Here is a 27,207-nt window from a genome sequence, read left to right as displayed (position 1 = left end):
CATCTCTACTGCCTCTGACATCAACTCATCCTGGGAATTCTTCCAAAGTAAATTGCTCTCTCTCATGCACAGATTTATCCCATCTCGTCTTCAGTTGTCATACCCTTCCTCCCGTCCATGGTACACGGAATCTTGTGGTGAGGCTATTGCCCAGAAACAACTTGGTTTAGTCTCCTGGAAAGCAAATCCAACGGAAGGAAATCTCATTTCCTTTCATAAAGCCCGAAGCAAGTGCGTGTCCACCCTCAGGAGAGCCTGGAAACAATATCTCTCCGTTCTCAGGACAGAACTCTCTTATCTGTCTCCCTCTTCCAAATCCTGGTGGCATCTGGTCGAATCTGTTTCTGGTGTTTGTTCCCCCTCCATCCCCTCCCTCACCTCAAATGGCCACACGGCTGACTCCGCACGTGAAAAAGCTGAATGCTTCAACTCTGTGTTTGCCTCTAAATCTTGTGTCCAAAACCCATCCCTCTCTGTACCCACCGTAGCCAGTCATACCCAGCTGCTCCTGGACCCTGTGTCCTTTCCTCCTGACAAGGTGGAAAAGTTTCTGTCAACCCTCGACTCTGATTCTGCAACTGGACCTGACGGCATCAGCCCACGGGTCTTAAAATCCTGTTCTTCCGCTCTTTCACTCCCTCTCTCTGTTCTCTTCACCCTCTCTTTTGCTCAAGGTCATCTGCCATCTGCTTGGAAATCTGCCAACATCACCGCTTTGCACAAAAAAGGTGCAAAAACAGATCCCAGCAACTACAGACCAATCAGCCTTCTCCCAATTATCAGCAAAGTCATGGAATCCATCATTGCTTCAGATATGAAATCTTTCCTCTTCTCCAATGGCTTGATCTCTGATCATCAATTTGGTTTCAGACCTGGTCACTCTACTCTGGACATGCTGCTTCTGCTTTCTCAACAATGGATGGAGGTCCTCAATGCCAAACAGGAAATTAGAGCTGTCTCCCTAGACATATCATGTGCCTTCGATACGGTCTGGCACCCCGATCTGCTCACCAAACTCTCCTCTTTTAGTATCCATGGAAATCTCCACGCATGGCTGGTGGACTTCCTCTCTAGTCGTAGTCAACGTGTGGCCCTGAATGGGTTTCTCTCATCTCCTCTTCCTGTTCAGGCTGGAGTTCTCCAAGGCAGCGTTCTGGGCCCTGTGCTTTTTCTGGTCTTAATCAATGAACTATCTGACTCTCTTGAAAATCCTCTCTATCTCTTTGCTGATGACTCTACTCTCTGTCGCTCCATTCTTCATCCCTCAGATCGGCAGTCTGCAGCCTCCTCACTCTCTGCAGACCTGGACAAAATCACAGACTGGGCAAACAAGTGGAACATGTCTTTCAATCCTGACAAATCTCACACTCTTACGATGTCTCTCCGAAAAGACCGACTGGACAACCCTCCCATCCACTTTCTGAATAATCCTCTCCAAGAAGTTCTGTCACTCAAGCTTTTGGGTCTCACTATCTGCCATGATCTTTCCTGGGAAAACCACATTTCAAATCTGGCCTCCAAAGCCAGTCGACGACTTGGCATCCTCCGTCGTGCGAAGTCCTTCCTTGGCACACCTGAGCTCCTCACCACATACAAGGCTTTCATCCACAGCTCAATGGAATACTGCTCTCCCCTCTGGGCTGGTGCTCCTGCCTCACACCTAGCTCGTCTTCATGCTGTTGAAACCAAAGCATTCAGAATCATTGGAATCTCCTGCGATGAAGCTAACTCCAAGGGCCTCTCACTCACTCACCGCAGGCAGGTTGGTGGTCTTTCCGTCTTCTACCGACTCGTCTCTGGCCTTCCCCCCCCCCCCCCCAGCTCTCTCTGGGCTCTGTCCCGCAAATATTCCTACAGGTCGCACAAGATCTGCCTGCAACCCTCTTCTGGTTAAACTGCCAAAATCAAGACTCTCTGCTCACCTTCACTCCTTCATTCCTCTTTTCTCCCGCCTCTGGAACAAACTCCCTCACTCTCTTCAATCCCACTCCACCCTCCAGGTCTTTAAAACAGCTGTTCACCATCATCTCTTATCTTCCCCCATCCAAAACCTTGATCTTTTCTACCCCCGCTAATTTCACCCCAATTCCACTTTTTTGAAATACCAACTTCTGTCCTGGAAGTCTTTGGTGTCCTTGTATTTTATACTTCTCCCACCCCCGCCCCCCCTTCCCACGCCTCCTCCCCGCAAGCCCTCTCCCCCCCACACATCTCCCTGCTCTCAAATGTTGTGTGCTCTCAAGTGTTTGTGTGCTTCCCCTTCTCTCCCCATCTTGTCTTCCGCTCCCTCTTTTTATATATTTTGTTTGTCTGGTTGATTTGTTTGTGAAGTAAATGTCAGCTCTTTCACGAGCCTCGATTCAGTATACAAAAAAAAAAAAAAAAAAAGGGACAATTTTGGAGCGAATCACACAGGAAAATGTTCTGGGGATGGTTATTAATACAGAGGGTAAGCAGACAGCACAGTGCTAAGCAGCTATAGGTAAAGCAAACATGGTTTTGGGGTTTATTCATAGGTGATAACTTATAAATCAACACAAGTAGTGTTAACACTACACAGTAATTTAGTGAGGGCTCATCTAGAATATTGCGTTCAGTTTTGGTCACTACACCTGAGGAAGGACATCGCTTGCTTAAAGAAGGTCCAGCATAGCGGTACTATATTGATACCGGGGCTAGGTAGACTAACCTTTGAGGACCACCAGAAGGAGACAGGACTTTATACATTGGAAAGAAGGTGATTGATTATGAGGGGTTTTTATTGAGATGTTTAGGATAATGAAGGATGTGGATAATATAGGTGCAGAGGAGTTTTTCAGCAGAGTGGGCCTGTTTGGACTAGGGACCATAGCTTGTAGGTAAAGACAATGAGAGTTAGGACCGTTTTCAGGTAAGGTACTTTCATTCGGAGAGTGTTTCCTGCATGGAATCGTCTCCCCGGAAAGGTAGTGGCAGTGTCGGGGGTATATAGGTATAAAATGGAATTGGATAGGTGCCTGGATGTTTTTGAGATAGAAGGCATATGAGGGTATTGACAGGACTTGTATGTAGTTTGAGTGTAGGTGGGTGATGGATACTTACTGGGGTTGGTGCAGCACACACACGATGGGCCCAATGGCCTCGTCCTGTTCCCAAGTTCTTTGGGTATATATAACCTCTGAAAATGGAAGTTACAATCTTTTCCACGAACGTTATACAGGTGGAATTTGCATCATTTCAGTCAATCGATATGTGTGGAGTCTTGTTTGGAAGTTCACATCTGTGTTGTCTGATTCTCAGCTGAACTCCAAGCAGTATTAAAGCTACCGACTTCTGTAGTGCTAGCAGGAGGTGCTGCATCGCGAAGTATGCGGTTATTTGGTTAGGATCTCAAGCTACACCTGTTCTCTTCAATATTAGGATGTGAGCATTCCCAGAAGTCTTTTGCAATAAATGGCTTTCAGGCAAAGGTCTCAACTTTTGTTTATTGGTCTACCATAAGGTTGGGTCAATCGTGGCCATCCTCATGGTCTAAATGGTAAATGGTCTAACGTAAGCCGTTCAATAATTTGTCGTATCCGCATACTTCAGAAGGATATTCGTCAATATTTTATTTATTTATCCAGAATGAGATATTAACATTTATGAAGGTGCATGTTGGTAGACAAAGACCCCTTTTGTCACGTTGGCATGCACAAGCAGCACCCGCGGCGTCGATTGTTGCCATGTAAACGAAGGCGGCGTGGTGGAGAAAGCAGCATTCGCGGAGCCACGGCACCAAGTCGAGAAAGGAGGAATGGATGGGAGAACGGAGGATCTGAGATCGGGGCTCGGGGTGCAGATGGAGGGTGTGGAAGGGGGTCATATCGAATGTCCATGTGTGTCATATCACAATGTAGAGTTACAATAAGAACTACAGTGAAATCCACCATGAAAGGATAGCCCTGTGATATACAACATGTCAACATGTATCAGCCTGCTGCTGCACAAAGCGCTAATTAGTGGCATATGTTAATTAATGGGAAATTAAAGCAGTGTGTTGTCGAACTAATTACACTTTTGCAACTATCCCCGAAATTGCGAACGTAGTTGGTCTAAGCAAGCGAGAGCCTTCACCGATTCCTTCCACCTCCAAACCCTCTTCCCCCCTTCCCTATATTTCCCCAAAACGTTTCAGAACTATTGGGGGTGAACTCTATACCATTACCATCTACGGTGAAGGGGGGAGGCCCAGGACCCATGGACCCCTCACCACCACCTTGTGCCCACAACCGAGCATCAGGAATGAAAACACGAGCAGGACATCAGAATCGCCTCCCTGATCGTGGGACCTTTCAGCAATGACTTTCGAGTCCATCCATCGATAGTTCGCGCCATCTGGCTCATCAATACAAACACTGATGAGTGAGTCAGCCATGACAAGCCCGCGCTTGCTGGTGACACGAAATCGGACTCGGATCGCCGAGTTCTCCAATGACACGTGTGACGGAGGTTCCGATGCTTTCTGTCCTCCCGGTTCCCGCCGTTCTCAATGAAGCCAAGGAGGCAGGCTAACTGGACAGGTTGCCTAGCAACCGTTCGTATCGGGTTGCCGGGACACGGTTGCCGGGACACGGGGATGGCGGCTGGGAGGAAAGGGAGGCGGAGGCGCACCGGGGCGGGCTCTGACCTCAGAGAAACGTGCCTTGAGGACGAATTGCTATTTGTTTGTACCAAGAGTATGTGATGAACTTTTCGATTGTATTTGAGATGGAAGAAAAAGCAAGAACAATACATTTATCACAACCCACATGACTCAGCTGAATTAAATGAGAACCTCAATGGTGGGATTTTGTTTGAATTTTGTTTGGAATTTTGTTTTGAATTTTCTGTTGAATTTTGTTTTATTTGTTTGTTTTGTTTTGAATTTTGTTTTGAATTTTCTGTTGAATTTTCTGTTGAATTTTGTTTTGAATTTTGTTTTGAATTTTCTGTTGAATTTTCTGTTGAATTTTGTTTTGAATTTTGTTTTGAATTTTGTTTTGAATTTTCTGTTGAATTTTGTTTTGAATTTTGTTTTCAATTTCGTTTTCAATTTCGTTTTCAATTTTGTTTTCAATTTTGTTTTCAATTTTGTTCGGTGTTAAACCCACTTGCAGATCTGGATGGGCTATAGCTATCTGTGTCACGTTGACATCATCGATTGAGTTTGCTTAGGCCTTAGGAGGACACGTCGCTCTTATTGCGGACTCGACTCCAGGAAGAGAAACACCTTTTGGCAATGTCACGCATTTACCTGGAAGCCATATCCAGGGCCCTTAGAATTTAGTGATACAAGGTGTACACCTGCCCGTCACTTCGCTTTTCGGCTTTAATCAAAATACAGAATGTCATACTTTTTTTCTTTTTTTTTTGTATACATAATCGAGGCTCGTGAAAGAGCTAACATTTATCACACAAACAAATCAAACAGACAAACAAACAAAGTATATAAAAAGGGGAGCGGGAGACAAGATGGGGAGAGAAGGGGAAGCACATAAACACAACATTTGTGAGGGACATCGGGAATGTGTGGGAGGGAGAGGGCTTGGGGGGAGGCAGCGTGGGAAGGGGGGGAGGGGAGGAGTATAAGAACAGAGAAGGAAATGTTTTTTTTTTTTTTTTTTTGGTGAGATTTTAAACAAGGAAGTAGGCTATGGGGTGAAAAGACTGGGAAAAACAGAGAACGAAAGTTATTGGAGCACAAAAGACGGACCGCTGAGAGAAAAACAAAGCCTCAAGGTCGGACACAGTAGCCTACAAGGCCTCAAAAGACACGACACGAATTAACACGATTTTCTATACAGGTATGAAAGATTTACACCGAGAATCTTCCTAGGGATACACTATAGGTACAAACACCATAAAATAAATACAGTTTTAACGAAAATACAAATGGGAACAATTACTTAACTTCGATTTCGATGGAGAGCGTGGACAGCTACGAATAAACGAAACCTCACCGGCAAGACCGGAAGCGGCAGTGAGGCCCGGCAGCGGTCCCGGAGCGTGAGGTACTCTGTTGCGAACGTGAGCCGTTGCCTCCCCATGGAGCGCTCCGGCTGCGGCGCGCGCGCGGTCCGCCCAGACCCGCCGCGTCCCGCGCCCCCTTCCGCTCGTGCGAGCGTTCTCGCGCCGGCGCGTTGCATCGTGAACTCGGTGCTCGCTGCGGTTCCCCGCTCGTACGTGCGGTCGACGGGCAAAGGTGCGACGGTGCGAGGCTCGGGTGCGTCTCAGTCGGCGACCGACAGTCGCCTGAGAACCGGTGCGGACAAGGGGTTTCCGACTGTTTAATTAAAACAGAGCATCGCAATAGCCGGTAAGCGAGTGTGGACGCGATGTGATTTCTGCCCAGTGCTCCGAATGTCAAAGTGAAGAGATTCGCAGAAGCGCGGGTAAACGGCGGGAGTAACTATGACTCTCTTATGTCCTCATACCACCTTAAGATGCAAAATTATAGTGGACTCCCGTGCTCCTCATTTTACCTGCACTGTTTCACAAACATATTGCATGCTTGTCTGCAAATCTCAACGAGGATGTAAAATGAACCGAAACACTCGGAAAATAATATTTTATAACATGGAGTTGTTGTTGCTGTTGTCTTGGTTGTTGTTGTTGTTGTCGTTTGTGTGCTCATCGCATGTACTTTTATACGCACGCACGGGTGGGAGACAAAAAGTAAACGGACAATGTGGAAACAGCGAATGGACAAACCATGAACCAATAAATTCCACATTCCTGTGACACCTTCAGTCGAGCATCAGGCATGGACAGCCGGTTCGTGAAGGACTTGGCAAAAACACTTCCCGCGGCTGATTCCCCTGAAGGTGGAGATTGTTACCCTCGCCTGAGGGAGGGTATTGCATTTGAGTTTGTTTGGCTGTCTGTTTGTTTGTCTGTTTGTCCGCACAAAATAAATATGATTTTCTCTGCAACCGTTGGTCCGATTGACAGGAAAATGTCACCATCGGTGCACCACACCTGTATAATTATTTAATGATAATGACGTCATAGGTCACGTGGTTTGGCCGCCATCTTGGAAAAACCGTCAAACTTTGCACCTCTATCTCGGAAAGCGCTGAATAGAAAAAATTGAGACATGGCTCATTGTAAAGAACTCTCCATGGGGAATGAAATATGTAAATGATGATGTCATAGCTGCCTCCATTATGACGTCATAATTCGACAAGTACAAAACTTCATCCTATCAAGATGAAATTTATTGAGCATAATCTAGAAATAAAGTAGTGGAGAAAAAATCAATGATGACGTCATCGGTGACGGGGTTCGGTCGCCATATTTGCTTTAACACAAAAGCCTTAAAAACCTCTGAAAATACATCCTGGCGAGGGTCTGCAATCTCTGATTGCTCTTTTTCTTCTTTATATATGTGGTCAATGGCGAAACTACTAATGTCGAATCTGCGAATGTGAGCGAAAAATTGCGGCATCTAAACTCTAATGGGAGGAACCCAAGAATCTCAATTGCATTGAAAAATTGCCGAAGGCGCGATTGTGTTTGTTGGAACTACCGGTGCTCAGAGAGGGCCGTGTGCTTTATGAGTGTGGCCTTCAAAATTGTGTACGGGTTGTTTGGTGGAGATTGTATTAATATCTTGTAGCGGTTACCGCTGGATGTACATAATCGCCTTGCACCGGCCAGAACACGGCCAGACGCGCCTCTCCCGGGCATGCCCGGACTCACTGTTCCCGGGCACGCCCGAACCTCCCAGGCACGCTCGGTCTCGTCTTTCCCGGGCATGCCCGCTATCGCCTTTCCAGGGCTCGCCCAGAGCGTCCGGGCATGCCCGCTATCGCCTTTCCAGGGCACGCCCAGAGCGTCCGGGCATGCCCGCTATCGCCTTTCCAGGGCTCGCCCAGAGCGTCCGGGCATGCCCGCTATCGCCTTTCCAGTGCTCGCCCAGAGCGCCCGGGCACGCCCAGCCTCGACTTGCCAGGCCGCAGCCAAACACGCCCGGGCAGGTCCAGACTCGCCTTTCCAAGGCTCGCCCTTGATACCCGGGCATGCCCGGTATAGCTTTTGCCGGGCAAACTTCCCGACATAAATGTGTATATATATTGTTGCCCGAAAAACGGGCTTGTCAGAATACCTGAGCTGTTTTGTTTCAATAAAGCAACTCGGACGAATTCCGTCTTTGGTCGCGTCAATTCTTTCGACTCGCGTTGGAGCGCAGTTCCTTCATTGGTGACCTACCGACATGGATACGGCAGTGACGCTTAAACTGCCTACCTTCTGGGAGACTCACGCGGCTGTTTGGTTCGCCCAGGCGGACTCCCAGTTCGCCCTGCGAGGCATCACCGCGGACGACACCCGCTTCCACCATGTTGTGGCGGCGCTCGGCTCCGCCACCGCGGCCCGCGCCTTGAGCCTCCTCCAGCACCCGCCGGCTGCTGACAAATACGACGCGCTGAAGACGCTCCTCCTCGGCGCTTTCGCCCTCTCACCGGCAGCACACGCACGGCGCCTGCTTGACCTGCCCGAGCTCGGCGACACGCGCCCGTCCGAGCGCATGGACTATATGCTCTCGTTGCTCGGCGAGCACTCTCCGGCATTCCTGTTCCGGGAGCTGTTCCTCCGTCAGCTGCCTAACCCGGTACGCCTCGCCCTGGCTGGCACGTTGATCACGGATTCCCGCGCCCTCGCCAGGGAAGCCGATAAGATCTCCTCGGCGGGCCAGCACATCGGCGCGGTTACCTGGAGCCCGCCGCCGTCCGAGGCGACGCCCGAGCGCCCTGCGCGGTTGGAGGCCGAACTGCCGGTGCAACTGGCGGCCGCCACGCCGCACCGCCCGCTTCCGACACGACGGCCGGGGCCTCCACCTGACCGGGCGTGGTGTTATTACCACGCCAGGTTCGGACACAAGGCTCGGACGTGCCGGCCCCCGTGCACTTTCGGCAGGTCGGGAAACGGCCGGGCCGGCGTTCATTCCCAGCCATGAGCGCCGGCCACTCGGGCAACTTGCTGTTTATTCGGGACAAAGCGTCTGGACGGCGTTTCCTGTGCGACACCGGCGCCCAACTGAGCGTCATACCTGCCTCCGAGCAGGACAGGCTGGACGCAGTTTGCGGCCCCTCTTTGGTCGCTGCTAATGGCTCGGCCATACGCACTTTCGGCCCACGCGTCGTCACCCTCTGCTTCGGCAGCCAGCGCTTTCAATGGACTTTTGTTACCGCCAGCGTCCCCGTGGCTTTGCTGGGCGCCGACTTCCTCTGCGGGCACGGGCTGCTGGTCGACGTCAAACGACGTCGCCTTGTCCACACCGAGACCTTCAGCTCCCTGGCGTGCACAATGAGCAGCTCCACGCCGACCGAACTGGCGTGCGCCCTCCCGGCAACGAACGAGTTCGCTTGCCTGCTCGTGGAATTCCCGGCCCTCACGCGGCCGACGTTTTCGGCCGTCGCGGTGCGGCACGGGATCAAGCACGACATACCCACTACGGGCCCGCCGGTCTACGCCAGGGCCCGCCGCCTCGACCCAGCCAAGCTCGCCGTGGCAAAGGTCGAATTCGACGCGTTGGAGCACCTCGGCATCGTGCGGTGCTCCGATAGCGCGTGGGCCTCGCCACTGCACATCGTGCCAAAGCCGGGGGGTGGATGGCGCCCGTGTGGCGACTACCGCCGTCTCAATGACGCTACCACCCCCGACAGGTACCCGATCCCGCATATTCAGGACTTTTCCGCCCGTTTGGCGGGACGGGTCATCTTTTCGAAAATTGACCTGATACGGGGCTACCACCAGGTACCTGTCCGGGCAGCCGACGTCCCGAAGACGGCCGTCATCACGCCGTTCGGCCTGTTCGAATTTTTGCGGATGCCGTTTGGCCTCAAGAACGCGGCCCAGGCGTTCCAGCGCTTGATGGACGGCGTGCTGCGCGACCTGCCGTTTCTTTTCGTCTATCTGGACGACATCCTCGTCGCCAGCACGTCCCGCGCCGAGCACCTCCTCCACCTCCGAACACTGTTCGGTCGCCTCAGCGAGCACGGCTTAATTGTCAACCCGGTCAAATGCCACTTCGGCGCGACGACCGTTGACTTTTTGGGCCACCGCATCACCAAGACCGGGGCCGTGCCGCTGCCGACCAAGGTCGAGGCCATCACCACGTTCCCAAGTCCCCGTTCCATCAAGGCCCTCCAAGAGTTCCTCGGCATGGTGAATTTTTATCACCGATTCGTGCCCCGCGCTGCTCAGCTCATGCGGCCCCTTTACGAGGCCCTCCGGGGCAAGCCGGCCAAGCATGACATTGTTTGGTCCGCGGCCATGGACGCGGCCTTCGCCAGTGCCAAACGGGCCCTCGCCGACGCAACGCTGCTGGCTCACCCGGTGCTCAACGCGCCCATCGCCCTCACTACGGACGCCTCCAACTACGCGGTGGGCGCCGTCCATGAGCAATGGGTGGACGGGGTTTGGCAGCCACTTGCTTTTTTCAGCCGGCAACTCCGGCCGAACGAGTTAAACTACAGCACGTTCGACCGCGAGCTGCTCGGGCTATTCCTGGCTGTTCGCCATTTCCGACACCTCCTGGAGGGCCGCCCGTTCACGGGTTTCGTCGACCACAAGCCGTTGGTCTACGCAATGGCTAAGGTCACGGAGCCGTGGTCGGTCCGCCAGCAGCGCCACCTCTCCGCCGTGTCGGAGTTCACCACGGACATCCAGCACGTCGCCGGCAAAGACAACGCCATGGCCGACTGCCTTTCGCGGGCCAGCGCGAACGCGGTCCACCTCGGCGTGGACTTCACGCTCATGGCGGCCGACCAGACCACCGACGCCTCGGTGCAGGCACTCCGCGTGGCGGACACGGGCCTCCGCCTGGCCGACATCCCCTTCGCGGGCACCGTCCTGCTCTGCGACGTCTCCCAGGGCCAGCCTCGCCGCATCGTGCCCGTTTCCTGGCAGCGCCGCATCTTCGCCTCCATCCACGGCCTTTCTCACCCGGGCCGGAAAGCTTCTCAGAAGCTGGTGTCGGCGCGTTTCCTCTGGCACGGCCTTCGACAAAACATCCGCGACTGGGCCAACGCCTGCACGGCCTGCCAGCGAGCCAAGGTCCACCGCCACACCCAGGCCCCGCTGGCACCTTTCGCGGTGCCTGAACGGCGTTTCGACCACGTCCACGTGGACCTGGTGGGTCCCCTGCCCCCCTCGCGGGGGTTCACCCACCTGCTCACCATTGTGGACAGGACCACCAGGTGGCCGGAGGCCGTGCCCCTCACCTCCACCACCACCGCCGACGTGGCGCAGGCGTTCATCGCCACCTGGGTCGCGCGCTTCGGCGCACCAGCTGACATCTCGTCCGACCGCGGCCCACAGTTCACGTCTGAGCTTTGGGGCACGGTCGCCCGTTCGTTGGGGGTCACGCTGCACCGCACCACGGCCTACCACCCCCAAGCCAATGGGTTGTGCGAGCGGTTTCACCGCTCCATGAAGGCCGCACTCATGGCCGGCCTTCAGGACGACGGTTGGGCCGACCGGCTGCCGTGGGTCCTTTTGGGCCTTCGCACGGCCCCCAAGGAAGACCTCCAGGCGTCCGCCGCCGAGCTCGTCTACGGCCAGCCACTCCGCGTCCCGGGCGAATTCGTGCCTGACGCTACCAGTCCCTGGTCCGCCGCTCGCCAGCGCTCGGACCTCCAGGAGGCCGCCCGACGATTTGCCCCCGTGCCGACGTCCCGCCACGGTGGCCCCCAGTCCTACGTTCCCCCAGCGCTTCACACAGCGGAGTACGTCTTTGTGCGTCATGACGCGCACCGGGGGCCACTCCGGCCGCCGTACGACGGGCCCTTCCGGGTCCTGCGACGGGGCGACAAGTCTTTCATCGTCGACTTCGGCGGCCGGCCGGACCGGATTTCTGTGGACCGCCTCAAACGCACATGGACGTCGACCGACCACCACGGTTGGCCCTTCCTCCGCGGCGAGGCCGCCCCCCGTCCACAGTTCCCCCCGCTCGACCACCCACCACCACGTCAGACCCCTCCCCACGACCCTCCAGGGGTCGCTTCGGCCGGGTCATCCAGACCCCCCTTAAATTGACCCTGCCGGTGCAGGTCGATTCTGGAGGGGCGTGTGTAGCGGTTACCGCTGGATGTACATAATCGCCTTGCACCGGCCAGAACACGGCCAGACGCGCCTCTCCCGGGCATGCCCGGACTCACTGTTCCTGGGCACGCCCGAACCTCCCGGGCACGCCCGGTCTCGTCTTTCCCGGGCATGCCCGCTCTCGCCTTTCCAGGGCTCGCCCAGAGCGTCCGGGCATGCCCGCTATCGCCTTTCCAGGGCTCGCCCAGAGCGTCCGGGCATGCCCGCTATCGCCTTTCCAGGGCACGCCCAGAGCGTCCGGGCATGCCCGCTATCGCCTTTCCAGGGCTCGCCCAGAGCGTCCGGGCATGCCCGCTATCGCCTTTCCAGTGCTCGCCCAGAGCGCCCGGGCACGCCCAGCCTCGACTTGCCAGGCCGCAGCCAAACACGCCCGGGCAGGTCCAGACTCGCCTTTCCAAGGCTCGCCCTTGATACCCGGGCATGCCCGGTATAGCTTTTGCCGGGCAAACTTCCCGACATAAATGTGTATATATATTGTTGCCCGAAAAACGGGCTTGTCAGAATACCTGAGCTGTTTTGTTTCAATAAAGCAACTCGGACGAATTCCGTCTTTGGTCGCGTCAATTCTTTCGACTCGCGTTGGAGCGCAGTTCCTTCAATCTCTCACTTCCGTCACATATATTCTGGTGACAAGAAGCCAACAATGTATTTGAACCGCGTTGACTCAGTAGTAATGTTGCGGATGTTAAATCGCACTTCAACTTGTGTAAACCACAGCTGTGGGTCATTAGGCCAGAATGGCAGCAGCTTGATCGAAACCTCTGACATGGATGAAGCTGGTTGTGCGACCGGGAAAAGCATGGCTGCTTGGTTGTTCCCGGCAACTGGTTGCATGCTTGTAACTCCTTGTCCTTCCATTTGGATCATGTAAGGATCACCAATTTAACATGTGATGAAAAGACGTTCGGAATCTGAGTCAATTATTGTAATAACTACAACGGCATTCTTCGACGTCATGACGTCGACTGATATGCCTCCGCCCACATTATTAAATCACTATAATACTTGTATAAAGTTTGATTTAAATCAACTCTGCTGTGCCCAAGTTCTCACATTTTTACCTGACATGACCTTTGACCCTTTGGCATTTGACCTCGGGACCCCCAAAATCTAATCAGTTCCTCTTTACCTCATTATACTTACCTGCACCATGTTTGACTAAGATCCCTTTAGCCGTTCTCAAGTTATTGTGGGAATGAAAACCTATCACGGAAGGAAAGACGGATGGATGGACAGGACAGCCGGACAGACAACCTGAACACATAATGCCTCATGCATCTTCGTCGTGAAGTTTAAATGTCTAAAAAAGAAGTTGAAATTGACAAAAGTATTTTGTCTCCACAATTCTTTATTTCACAGTTAATATTAGAGAACCGTTGTTTTTGATTCAGAACTTAATAAATCCTTTTAAATCAGAAAATAAAAAGAAATGGCATGGACAAAATTATTGACACCCTAGACTTAATATTTGGTAGCACAGTCTTTGGACAAAATAATTGCAGTCAAGCGCTTCCGATAGCCATGAATGAGCTTCCTACACTACGCTACTGGCAGTTTGGCCCATTCTTCTTGTGCAAACTGCTCCAGTTCTCCCAGATTTGAAAGGTGCATTCTCCCAACTGATGTTTTCAGATCTCCCCACAGGTGTTCAATGGGATTTAGATCTGGACTTATTGCTGGTAACTTCAGAACAGTCCAGCGTTTTGTCTTGAATCATTCCTGGGTGCTTTTTGAAATGTGCTTGCGGTCATTGTCCTGCTGCAAGACCCATGACCTTCGACGGAGACCCAGCTTTCTGTAACTTGGTTAAACATTGTGCTCCAAAATGCCTTGGTCTCCTGATTTCATGATGTCATCCACACATTCAAGGAACCCAGTGCCAGAGGCAGCACAGCAACCCCAAAACATCACTGAACCTCCTCCAAGTTTGACTGTAGGGAAGGTGTTATTTTCTTTGAAGGCTTCATTTTGTTTTATGTAAACATAGAGATTATGTGCTTCACCAAAAAGCTCTAATTTGGTCTCATCTGTTCACAGGACATTCTCCAGTTCGGTTCGCAAATTTTGGCAAACTCCAGTCGGGCTTTCTTACGTCTCTCTCTCAGCAGTGTGGTCCTCCTCGGTCTCCTACCATAGAATCCCCTCTCATCGAGTTGGCGATGCATAGTGCGAGTTGAAAATGTCGTAACTTGTGTCTGAAGGTCAGTGTGAATCTATTTGGCAGTTGATGGAGGCACTTTCTCCACCATTGAGCATCTTTGGGCTTCCTGAAAAGCGCTATATAAAATAAATGCATTATTATTATTATTATTGAACAATCCTCCACTGCAATCTTACTTGTCACCTTGAGATTGTCCATGCTTGGCTACAATCTTGTGTCTGACCTCCTCAGACAATTCTCAGGTTTTCTTTTTTTTTACTCCATGCTCATTGCGGTATACACAGTGACCCAAAACAGCAAAATGACTCATTTTCTCTATTCAAACTGGTTGAATGAGTGATTTTTATATTACAGGCACCTGCAACTCACCAGAGGTGAGTTCACTTCCAAAGCAAAGGAGAATTCACCTGCTTAAAATCTAATTATTTCTAACAACTTTTAAAAGGTCTTAATGTTTAGGGTGCCGGCCTGGGATCCTAGGATCCTGGTTTTGAATCCCTGTCACTCGCTGAATTAACACCAGGGGGGTTGACTCAGCCTGTTCATCCTTCCGAGGTCGGCAAATTGAGCACCAGTTCACTGGTAATTCCCTGTGTGTCGCAAGAGGCGACTAACAGGGTTGGCGGCAGGTAGAGCATCCGGCTGTAAAACATTGCTTCAAAAAGGAGACCATCGTGCCCAAAAAAGGCCAACCCCTGCTCTGCAGGGAAAAATGGCCTCTAAAGGTGGTTCAACTTCTAAAAGGTGCCAATAATATCGTCCGGGCCATTTTAGGATTTCCGTGTGGAATAAGCTAAGATTTAGTGTTTTTATCAGCTTTTTAACTCAACTGGACTATGTCCAGCTGAGTTTTTGTCGACACCCAGTGTCCGTCGTCCGTCTGTCATCTGTCTGTCTGTCTGTCGTCTGTAAACAATTCGACGTCTACGCTCTAAAAGTCACAAATATTGATGAAATTTGATGAAACTTGTTATGCAGCATCTTTAAGACATAAACTAGTTTGGGATTGCATTTGGGCGTTGCACGCCCAAAAATGGGCGTGGCAGGGCGGCCATATTGAAAAATCAATTTTTTCATATATTTTTAGCACATATAAACTATATAGTTTGTGGTTCTATTATGCATATTCTAACCATATTGATATTGACCAGTTGAGTTCAGGTTCCCTGGAACCTCTAGTTTTTGTTTTGTTCCGCTGCAAACGAAATAAATAAATATGTGGATACCAAAATATTTTTTAATTTCAACAATATTCTTGGAGAAATGGTGAATTATTTGAAAAAAGTAGAAGGTTGCCAATATTTTTGGCCACGACTGTTTAACGTCTGGCGAGGACAGGTGTGTGAGGGAAAACAGCGAAGGTTCTGGCATTTTCTCTGGGTTCTGGCGAAGGTTCAAGAAAAAAAACACTTTTTTTTTTGACAAAAAGACATTTTCTGAACGTTTTTGGCAAAGCTTTATTGGCCTGCATTTTGATGACAGCATGATTTCGCCACGCCTAAAGCTCGTAACTTTCCACCGATTAATTCTAAGAAAAGTTATAATAATTTATGCATGCTAACCAAAATAAAAGCTTTTTCGTCTCTATCTCGATGACGTATGAATATAATAGCAACAGCAAAGTTGTTCGTGTCCTCAACAAATAGCTGATTATGTTTACGCAAGACACAAAACTCCATAACAATTGCAGTACAGCAATATTATTTATTTCTGCACAATTTCACAACATCGCGATCACAAGGCGAATGTCTAAAAACAGAGCAGATTTCAGAGAAATTCTGTTTGTACGTTTTTGTTGACAAGCAAGGTTGTTGCTGCAACAAAGTAAGATCCATCGACCGATTATGTATGCATATGGTCTCAGAAGGTTGTGGGTGGTTAATTGATAAAAAAAAAATATGAGAGAGACATTAAGGGAATGAATGAGGGTCGAGGAAAAATGAAAGATTAGGGACTTGGGGAGACAGAAAAGGAGAAAACTAGGTTCGAAAAAGGAGTTAGGTATAAAACGTAATCAATGATGACTCACGGCATCTTCATGACTCACGGAAATTATGGATAAAGACAGAATGCAGATAAGGCAGGAAAAGCTAGGATGGGAAAGGAAGAGCCTTTTCACCTTATGGAGCCATATTGCACATTACATCTGATTACAGAGGTACTGCAGAAAATGTTTAAACAGACTTTTGAAGTTAGTGCGAGTACTAATCCAGATACTATGTGCCTCATCAACCTCTGTTTGTGCGCAAAAACCAAGCGAAACACAGCATATGATGAGGTGTGGCAGCCTTCCATCATGAAGACTCAGAGCTCGATTGTTGGAGTGAGGTGTTGCAGGGCGTTGCTGATTATGAGCATGTGGTCTTGTAGTTCCTGTACAGCATCATTGAGGCTCGCCACATCCTCCAGTACCTCAATGCAATGGGTGTATGGATCAAAACGCAAGTGCAACGGGCCACAGTCTTGGTGTGCCACTCGGCTGCCACCCACACACAAGTACATACAGGCCATTTTTGTAATCTGTGCACCCCAAACACTGGCAGGCATATTAGACCTTGCACCACATGATAAGGCCAAGTAAAATAAATTATTAGTTTCTTGTCCCACCTGCTTCCTTTTTTTGATATTTACTATTTTCTCTCCAGATCTAAAATAAAAATAAAAATAATTATTTTTGAAGCCGTGTTCGACAGAACCCAGACTCTGGAGGATATTTTCAAACAAACTTGCAAATGCGGAGTTCGACTAGGGATTGCCCTTCAATGACAACTACAAGACAGCTCAGGTCAGTAGTGTAAGTCCGCATTTATCGAGTTCCGGTTCAGTAAATTCAAGCGTAAAAGACAGTACCACTGCTGCAGTAGCTGTTGATGTATCGGGTATATGACCAATGACATTTTTAAAGGTATATGAATGTGTGTTGGTGGTAGTGCTAGTCTTTAGTCTGTTAACCTTCACCAACATCTTGTAAAAATTATCAAAAAATCTGGAAAATATAAAAAAGTAAAGTGCCCCTTCCATTTTTTTTAAAGCTCGGATGAGAAACTAATAATTTATTTAACTTGGCCCAATCAATATTGCACTAAAAGACAACAATATTGCAAATGAATGTTAAACTGCTACTGGAATCAGTCCAGAGATGTAGAAGAACAAACAAATGTCCTTACTTTGAGGATTCATCCCTCATTATTGTGCACAGCACTGCAACCACATTATACAGTATGACCTCCACTGTTCATTCACAGCTCAAATGATAATGCCTGTGGGATATTACAATTTATAAGTAGCTCTTTCTATCATGGTGTTGCTCCTTTTAATTAAAGCAAAACATAGGAGGTGATATTCCAATGTAACAATTTTGCCTTAGGTCACATGTCAAAATTGTAAGCTGAGAACAATTCTTTTTTGTAGACATAGTCCAGGCTCATGGAAGAGCTGAGATTATTACAATGAACGGATCAGGACACAACAGGACAAAAAGGGCAGTTGAGAGAGAGGGAAAACAACAACAGCAGAGTTGAAAAACAAGATAGAGGCAGACTTGGACAAACAATGGGTGTCGGGCAGAATGGGGGGGGGGGGGGGGGCAGGAGAGGATGCATGGGGTGGACAAGAGGATACAGAAGGAAACTCTCTGGAGGAAAAACAAGATATTTGGAAGGAAGTGGGATTGGGGTAGGGAGCGGAGGGGAGCTAACAGCTGTCTTTAAGACCTTGGGGGAAGAATGAGATTTAAGGGAATGTCGAAGTTGGAACCACAGGTGGGAATAAAGAGGAACAAATGAGTGGAGGTGAGCAGTGATCCTGGATTTAGGTAGTTTCATAAGAAGGGGGTTGATGGTGGTTTTCTTTGTTTTGATTGATTGGGTGATTGCTCTAGTTTTCTTTGTGTAATTTCGTTTTCAACAAATAAAAAGAAAGTTTTTTTAAAATAAAATTATAAGCAACAATTATGCCTCATTTTGAATATCTAAAATGTTAGTATACTACCCAAAGGTGTTACAGGTCGTTGTGTCTCCCACATGTAACATTTATTTAGCAGCAGCTACTGACAAGCATCTCACCTCAACTCAGCCAAGATGTCATAAAACCTTTTCGTATTTGTTGATGCCATGCTGGCTAACCCCTCTTGGTATAAAACTTCAAAATCAAACTCATTGTGTTCATCCTTGAGCTGTGGAAACGAAAAGGACATGGCTCAAGGTCATGAAGCATCAATAATAGCCATTTATAGTTATCATGCAGATCTTGAAAAAAATGTATTCACAACTCAAGGAATTTCTGAACCAGCTCGGTGGTAAAATTCGGGTGAATTTTATTCGAGGAGCATTATTAGCCTGCAATGGATAAAACACTGAGGGTTGGCTTGTCATTGTTTGCTGGAAGGGCAGGATGACTCTGGGATACAATTAATTGCATATCCAAACAATTTAGTATACTGTTATTAGTTCGAATCCTTTATCCCTTCCTGTAAATGGAATCATTTCCTGTTGCTTCCCTGTCTACTCCTTTTCCTCTGCCATTTCTTATTGCATTCACCACTCATCCTCTGCAATTAGCTTGAAACTTTGTACAGCATTTTAAAAGTTCTGAGTATGATATCGTATCTTTAATCAATAGGGGTCATTCCATTGCTCATTCCATCACAAACAACCCTGGTGTTGGGCTAGCGGCTAGGGTGCCGGCTTAGGATCCTAGGATCCTGGGTTTGAATCCCGGTCGATCGCTGAATTAACGCCAGGGGGGTTGACTCAGCCTGTCATTCGGACCTTCCGAGGTCGGCTAATTGAGTACCAGTTCACTGGTAATTCCCCGTTTGTCGTTAAAGGCGGCAAAAAGGGTTGGCGTCAGGAAGGGCATCCGGCCGTAAAACATTGCTTCAAAAAGGGGACCGAAAAACAACAACAACCACGGTTCCCGAAAAAGGCCAACCCCCGCTTTGCGGGGAAAAATGGCCTCTAAAGGTGGTTATTTATATATATATATATAATCAATAGGGGTCATGACATGATAGCATCAATAATATACAAGGATTTATACTAGACAATGAAGTCCGACGCAGGAGGAAGCCATCCAGCCCATCATGTCCGAGCATTTCCGCGGAAGCCATCCAGCCCATCATGTCCGAGCATTTCCGCCAATACCCATGTATCCTCAATGCTACCGAGTACTTATCCAACCCTTCCACCGTTTCAGCTGCCACCACTGCTCCGGGAAGTCCATTCCATGCATTAACTACCCTCTGATTGAAAAAGTATATCAATATGTACCAAAAAAAAAAGAAAAGGAAAAAAGAGAAATCTTAAGATGCACTTGGAATGGAAGTAATACAAATAACATAATTATTATTTTTCTTATTCGTTTACCTATTATGTTAGTATTACATAATACTACAACCATATTGTTGGGAGAATAAAATATTTTTGAAAGATAAATATTCTTCTTCTTCTTCTCCTCCTCCTATTCCCTTATAAGGCATTTCACCAATCTCTGCGTCAAGCTCATCTGCACATCATTCCCCTCCCTCAGTTGATCCATTCCTCTTCCATCTACCCTCTTCACTCCCGCAATCCTCCTGATCCAGTTGTTCTCACAAACATGCAGCCTCTGTTGTTGTCTCTCTGTCAGTGCCAACGTTTCCAGACCGTAAACGAAGGCCGCCATTACAAGCAATATCAAAATCTTCCCTTTCAATCTCCTTGATATCTTTCTGTATGCCATTTCTCCCTCCACCCAACTCCACACATTCGCACCCACCTGAATGCTCCTCCACACCTATGTCTCGGACTTACCATCCCAGGTCACTGTTCCCCCCAGATACTCAATCCTATTTCCCTGTCTGATCGCCTTCCCCTTTAACCAGATATTTATTTATTTTCTCTATTGCCTGACCCACATGACCTCAGTCTTCTCCATACTCATCTTCAGCCCATGCCTCCTTCCCAAACCCATGCCTCCCAAACCCAGTACTTCCTGCAACTTCCACATACTCTCCACCACAAAAGCAAGATCGTCCCCTCACAACATACCCCTCAGAATACCCCTCATGTTCACCTTTCTGCTTAACAGCTAAATCACCATGATAAACATGAGTGGGCTGAGACAGCTTCCCTGCCTCAAGCCGACGTTCACACTGAACTCCTCAGACATCCTAGGACCAAGCAAAACTCTTCCCTTCGTTCCCTCATACATCCCTTCCACCAACCTATCATCTGCTTCTGGCACTTCCATCCATCTCAGTGTCGCTATCACCATCTCTCTCGGGACAGTGTTGTAGGCCTTCTCCAGGTCCACAAATCCCAATGCTAATTCAATTTGCACCTCCAACCCCTTCTCCGCCAGCTGTTTCTGTGTCCCTTTCTAAACCCCAGCTGCTCTTCTTTGATCTCCATCTCCACACTCTTCCTTATCCTCCCGTCCAGAATCCTCTCCAGCACCCGCATGACATGACTTGGGAGCGTAATGCCCCTGTACTTTCCCGAATCTTAAACATCGCCCTTCCTCTTCCATATTGGCCCAATTAACCCTGTCCTCCACTCCTCCGGAACTGAACCGTCTCTCATACATACATTCAACAGCCTCTTCGTCCAACAGACTGCGATTTCTCCCACTGCAATTATCATCTCCGTATACACTTCATCAATGCCGAGTGCCTTTCTCTTCTTCATTCTCTTCAATGCCATCTGCACTTCCTCCTCCATGATCTTCACCACCTCCACTTTCCCCTCCACATAACACGCCAGTTCCAGATCACCGCCGCCCCAGTTTAACAGCTCCTAGAAATATCCTTCCCACACCTTCAATACTGCAACCCTCTCTGTCACTGGCCTCCCACCACCATTTCTAATCACTGTCCCCCTTCATATCCTTACTATCTCCACCCTGTTCCGAACCAGTTTATAAATCATCTTATTCCCACATCCTCTTCCAACTTTTTGCACATCTCTTCCATATATCATTCCTCACCTTGTCCACTGCTCTCCTTGCAGCTTTTTATCTTTTTGCCCATACAGGTGCAGCAACCCTGCAACCGGCTGCCTCCCTCTATCCTTTGTTACGTGCTCCACCCCAAACCCCGGTCAGGGTGTACCTCCGAGGCCCGAGAGGGGTCACGGCAGAAAGATGTGTTATTCTGTATGTCAAAGATCAATGATGAAACCACACCAATTGTTACCAACAAACAAGTATTGTATTAAGGTCACACAAGAATAACAGTACAATAACAATATTAATCAATTGTACAACCAATATATCATTCCTATGATGGTACCATCAGTTTCGTACAATGTAACTCACTGTGCTCCAAGTGAGCGAAAAGAACATTCCCAATGTCTCTATCCCGGCATCAAGTCAAAGTCGATCCACGCTCCAGTGATAGTCAGAACGATGTCGTATTGAGACCAGAATCCCGTTCGGTTGACAGTCACACTGCCAAAGATGGGCAAAGGTGTCCTCAAGAGGCGACTGAGAAATCACACCTTCGGGTATGGACGTTCAACAGCCCCCCAATCGGCTAACCACAAATTCCCACTCAAAATCCACATTACACACACACACCAGGTTAACGTCTGGATGCGGTGAAATGGTTGAAGCGAGGTGAAGAGCCTAGAGCGATGCAGAATCCGGTGCGAGGCCAAAACGGCCAACGGCCCGTACTCGAGATGTAACGGCACTCCAACGATTTTCTTCAGAATCAACTGCAAAACCTGTCATGCAGGTTTATCTGTCACAGCGATAACAACTCTGTCGCAGGAATCCCTTTCCCAGGAAACCCAAAGTTCCCTTGTGACCCCCGTTCACCAGCATTTGCTCAAGACCTCGAAGCAGCTCGGCTCCTTCTCCGACCTCACTTGCTCCGCCTCCTTTTCCTCTTCTTCTTTTTTTGTCCGGTTTCCGATCCGGTTTCCGGTTTCTTTTAAAACACTATCTTTTTCACCTTTTGAAAACAGTTATCTCTAATTCACTTAAACGATAACAATAATAGTACATGGAACCAAAAATGTTTACAGTAGATGAAAACCACAACAACGGAAGTGGCGAATCCGTAACACTTTCCCCCCTCAAGAAAGAAAGTTGGAACATAGTGAAAACTTTCTTTGCATGCAAAAACTCTTTTAACAAACAAAAGTAAAACTCACACCCAAATGATCAATTCACGTGAGCAACAATAATTAATATTCCCCAAAATAAAGCAACAAAACTTCCAAACAACCTACAGGAATTTCCAAAGTTAGTTCACTCTGGACAAAGCATCAGCAACGACATTGTCCCTGCCCTTTACATGCTCAAATTCCAAGTTGAACTCCTGCAAAGCCAAACTCCATCTCATCAACCTCTGATTTTTATTTTTCATTTTATTAAATGAAGGTTAAGGGGTTGTGATCAGTGAAGACTTTTATAGGAAAGGTAGTAGTTCCCAGATACACCTCATAATGCTGAAGCACTAGCAGGAGAGCAAGGGTCTCTTTTTCCATGGTGGCATGATTTGCCTGATGTATGTTAAACTTTTTCGAATAGTAGCACACCGGGTGATCCACGCCATCACCATCTTCCTGTAATAGAACTGCCCCAGCCCCCACATCACTTGCATCAATGGCCAACTTGAATGGTTCTTGAAAATCCGGGGCTGCTAGGACAGGAGAGCTCATTAATATCGCTTTGACGTGGGCAAAGGCAGCTTGACATTTGTCATCCCAAATAAACTTGGTCTCTTTCCTCAGCAAATTCGTTAAAGGGGCTACCACATCAGAAAAATTCCTCCAGAACCGCTGGTACCAACCAGCCATACCCAAGAATCTCATAAACTCCTTCTTCCCTTTTGGAACTTGGAAGCGATCAATGGCTTCTATCTTGGCTGTCACCGGTTGCACCTGACCCTGACCTACTACATGGCCTAGGAACACCACCTGTGCCTTTACAAACTCACTCTTACATAAGTTGATGGTCAACCCTGCCTCGGTCAGTTTCTTGAAAAATGCATGAATTTGTTTAATATGATCTTCCATGGTCATGGTGTGGATGATGACATCATCCAGATAGGCCTCCACCCCCTCAAGGTCTGCAATAAGCTTATTAATCAGCGTTGAAATGTAGCAGGCCCGTTTTTCAATCCAAAGGGAAGAACCTTGTACTGATACAACCCATTTGGTGTGACTAAAGCCGAGATTTCCTTGGCTCTATCAGTAAGAGGAATCTGCCAATACCCTTTCAGCAAGTCAAATTTAGTTACAAATTTAGCTGGGCCTATTCTATCAATACAGTCATCAATCCTCGGGATGGGATATGAGTCGGTCTTGGTCACTGCATTAACCCGTTTTAAATCCGTACAACAGCGAAAACTGCCATCGGGTTTTGGAACCAACACATGGTGAGCTCCATTCACTGCTGCTTGGTTCGATGATGTCATTCTCCAACATATACTGAACCTCCTTCCGAAGATATAATCGATCTTCACAGGGTTCATCCGATAGGGGCGTTGCTTCACAGGAGTGGCTTCCCCCACCTCAATATCATGATATACCAGGTCAGTACGACCAGGTACATCTGTGAACAAATTTGCAAACTCAAAAATTAGGCTGGATAGTTGTCCTTGTTGTTCCCTCGTCAAATGAGCTAATTTCTCATCTAAATTGCTCAACACTTCCGTGTTCGTCAATCTGGGACAAGCCTGGTCATCAAAGTTATCAAACTTCACACCGGCCTCGACCTCTGGATTCTCTTGCACCCCGACTACAGGCATGACAGGTGAGACAGGAACCATTTCTTCCACAGGCTTCCTCTCATAATATTTCTTCAGTCGGTTGACATGACACAGCTGCCGCTTTTTCTGTCGGTCGGGAGTTGTCACCACGTAATCTGTTTCATTAACCCTCCTTTCGATTGCATAGGGACCAAAATACCTTGCCTGTAGTGGCTGACCAGGAACAGGAAGCAACACCATCACCCGGTCCTTAGGACTGAAATTTCTTATCTGAGATTTCTTGTCATGTCTCACTTTCATTTTATCCTGTGTCACTTTCAAGTTTCTTCTCGCAACTTCACAAGCCTTTGCCAATCTGTGCCTAACCGTTGACATATACTCTCCCACTGTTGACTGCGACTCCTCCTGCAGCCACTGTTCTTTCACCAATTTCAATGGTCCTCGAACTGCGTGTCCAATCACAAGTTCAAAAGGACTGAATCCCAATGACTCCTGAACAGATTCCCTCGTACCAAACAACAATAAGGGTATTCCTTCATCCCAATCCTTGTCCCATTCAAAACAATACGTTCTGATCATATTCTTCAATGTCTGGTGAAACCTTTCCAAGGCCCCTTGGCTCTTGGGATGGTAAGTACTTGATCTTACTTGCTCCACTCCCAACAGGTGTACCACTTGCTGAAAAAGTGTTGACATGAAAATGGAACCCTGATCAGCCTGGATGACCTTAGGTAGGCCAACCAAAGTGAAAAATTTAATCAAGGCCTTCGCAATAACTGCCGCAGTAATTTTTCTAAGAGGCACTGCCTCTGGGAACCTTGTGGAAGCGCACATGATGGTCAGAAAATACTGATGTCAGCCTTAGTTTTAGGTAAAGGGCCAACACAGTCAATAATGACACGGCTGAATGGCTCTTCAAAAGCTGGAATTGGTTTTAAAGGTGCGGATGGGACTTTCTGATTAGGTTTTCCCACCAGCTGGCAAGAATGGCAAGATTTGCAGAACTCCACCACATCACGTCGCAATCCTGGCCAGAAAAAATGTACCAATATTCTTTCACATGTCTTGTTCACTCCAAGGTGTCCGGCCAAAGGTGTCTCATGCGCCAAACTCAATATCTCCTTCCGGTACGGCGGTGGCACCACAATTTGGTAATGAACTTTCCACTCATCGTTTGCTGGCACCTCCGGTGGTCTCCATTTTCTCATGAGTATTTCCCCTTTCATGAAGTAACCAACAGGTATCTTCATAGCCTCTTCCTCTGTAACGGCTTTATCAATCAAACTCCGGATCTCCGAATCTCAGTGTTGTTCTTCAACAAGTCTCTTTCGGACCAGCACCGTTCGTTCAACCTCGTTCCCAGATGTCTCCGATGGACACTCCATTTCCTCTTTTGGTCTGGATGCCACCTTTTACTTAAGTTCCTTGATGTCACACCCTTTCCTATTATCTCTTCCAGATTTTTCCTCCAATATCGCTAAGGAACCCAAATCCACATCGCCTTCCTTCTCCTTCTCTTCACAGCGCTTCCTACCCATAGCACGAGTCACTGCACAGGATGGAAAGATACCCGGCATCTCCTGCTCTAACTGTGCGGTGTTATTTTCCATACTAGGCATTTCAACCAACATCGGATTACCAGAAACTCGACCACCGGCCAAATCATTCCCGATAATAAAAGAGATTCCCTCTACAGGAAGAGTGGCTTGTAAACCTACGGTGACCGGTCCTGACACCAAATCAGACTTCAAATGGATGACATGAGGAGGAGCTTTAACATAGTCACCAACCCCTGTAAAAGAACACTAACACCAGTTGCCGTCTTCTCTGACAATGGCAAAATGCCTTCAAGCATCAAAGATTGATGTGCTCCTGTGTCCCTCAATACCCTAACAGGTCTCTGGTTCGTTAAGTCTCCATCCAGTCACACAAACCCCTCTGAAATAAAAGGTTTGTAACCCTCTTGAACAAGGTCGTTCTGTGATGCCGTAACTTTGGCATGGGAACCTTCACAAGGCACTGTCCTCCAAGGATGATTTCTCGCATTGGCCAATGCATTCGGAGTTGTACTAGTCTGACTCCGCTCCTGATTTTTCCTTTTCAGGGCGTAACATTGGGACATCAAATGCCCAGGTTTCTTGCAAGAAGCGCAAGTCGGCCCGGAGGAAAAACTCGTGGTCTGCCTCGGGCCCCCCGGAAGATAGGTATGTCTTGGAACTGCAGTCTTCTGATCCCTAAAAGTCGCGGTATCAGATTTGTCCCCATTGTCCTCTCTAGGCCGCCTCCATGAAAATTTGTTCTCCAAACCTGATTTACCATAACTCCCCTGGCTAACTCTAGGCGGGAAGTTAGGTTTGTGGAACCCCATCCTGTGTGTCAAGGCATCGTCATCTGCCACAGTTGCTGCCTCATACAACTCTGGTACTTTCTTCTCATCCAGATGTACTTTAATGTCCACGTGGACACACTTTTTGAATTCCTCCACCAAGATCAATTGTCGTAAGAGGTTGAAGTCTTTCCCAATCTCCTTCGAGTCACACCACCTATCAAACATGGTTTCCTTCATTCTGGCAAACTCCACATGGGTCTCACTCTCCCTCTTCCTGGCATTCCTGAATTTTTGTCGGTAAGCTTCAGGGACCAATTCATAGGCTTCGAGAATGGCTTTCTTCACTATCTCATAATCTACACATTGGTCAATCGGTAAAGCCGAACATATATCTTGAGCTTTACCCACCAGAACACTTTGCACTAACATAGTCCAGGACCCCACAGGCCATTTTAGCATTTGAGCCACCTTCTCAAAATGTAAAAAAAACTTGGCTACCTCCTTTTCATTGAAGGGTGGAACCAGCCTCACATGCCTACCAACATCCTAAGAGTTTTGACTGGTTGTCGAACTAGCCGGCATGGATACTACTTCTCTCCATTCTCCCAGTAATTCCAGCTCCTTGAGTTTAAGTTCCCTCTGATACTCCATGTCACGTTCCTTTAACTCCCCTTCGGCTCTCCTTTCCTCTGCTCTTTCCTCTGCTCTTCTCTCTTTAATCTTTCCTGCCTCTGCAGTTGCACCTCCATTTTCCGGAGCTCCACATTTCCTTTTTCCTCTGGTAACCAATCCAAGGCTACCTCTTCCCATGTTCCTTGTCCCACTAGAGACTCTACCACCAATGTCTGCATCTCTGCTTTCTTCATATTAACTTGGACCTCCAAGTTAAAATATTTGGCCAATATCTTGAGT

At 48.4% G+C, this 27,207-nt stretch overlaps 1 protein-coding gene across 1 annotated transcript in view; it reads right to left on the bottom strand.

Moving 5' to 3' along the window:
* Positions 1 to 15,173: 15,173 nt before the first annotated feature.
* Positions 15,174 to 27,207, bottom strand: part of LOC137423852 (tryptophan 5-hydroxylase 1-like) — a 170,637-nt gene continuing 158,603 nt past the window's right edge. Inside the window, exons 9-10 of the mRNA XM_078773533.1 lie at positions 18,331 to 18,440; positions 15,174 to 16,745 (exon numbers count right to left, since the gene is read on the bottom strand). Coding sequence (XP_078629659.1) covers positions 16,571 to 16,745; positions 18,331 to 18,440 — 285 coding nt within the window. The 3' untranslated portion in view covers positions 15,174 to 16,570. The remainder of the gene's footprint in view (positions 16,746 to 18,330; positions 18,441 to 27,207) is intronic.

The sequence above is a fragment of the Myxine glutinosa genome, chromosome 3 (assembly GCF_964187855.1).
Source record: "Myxine glutinosa chromosome 3, kmMyxGlut1.1, whole genome shotgun sequence".
NCBI lineage: Eukaryota > Metazoa > Chordata > Myxini > Myxiniformes > Myxinidae > Myxine > Myxine glutinosa.
Note: the sequence above shows the minus strand (reverse complement) of the source record. Positions and strands in the feature narration are given on the sequence as shown.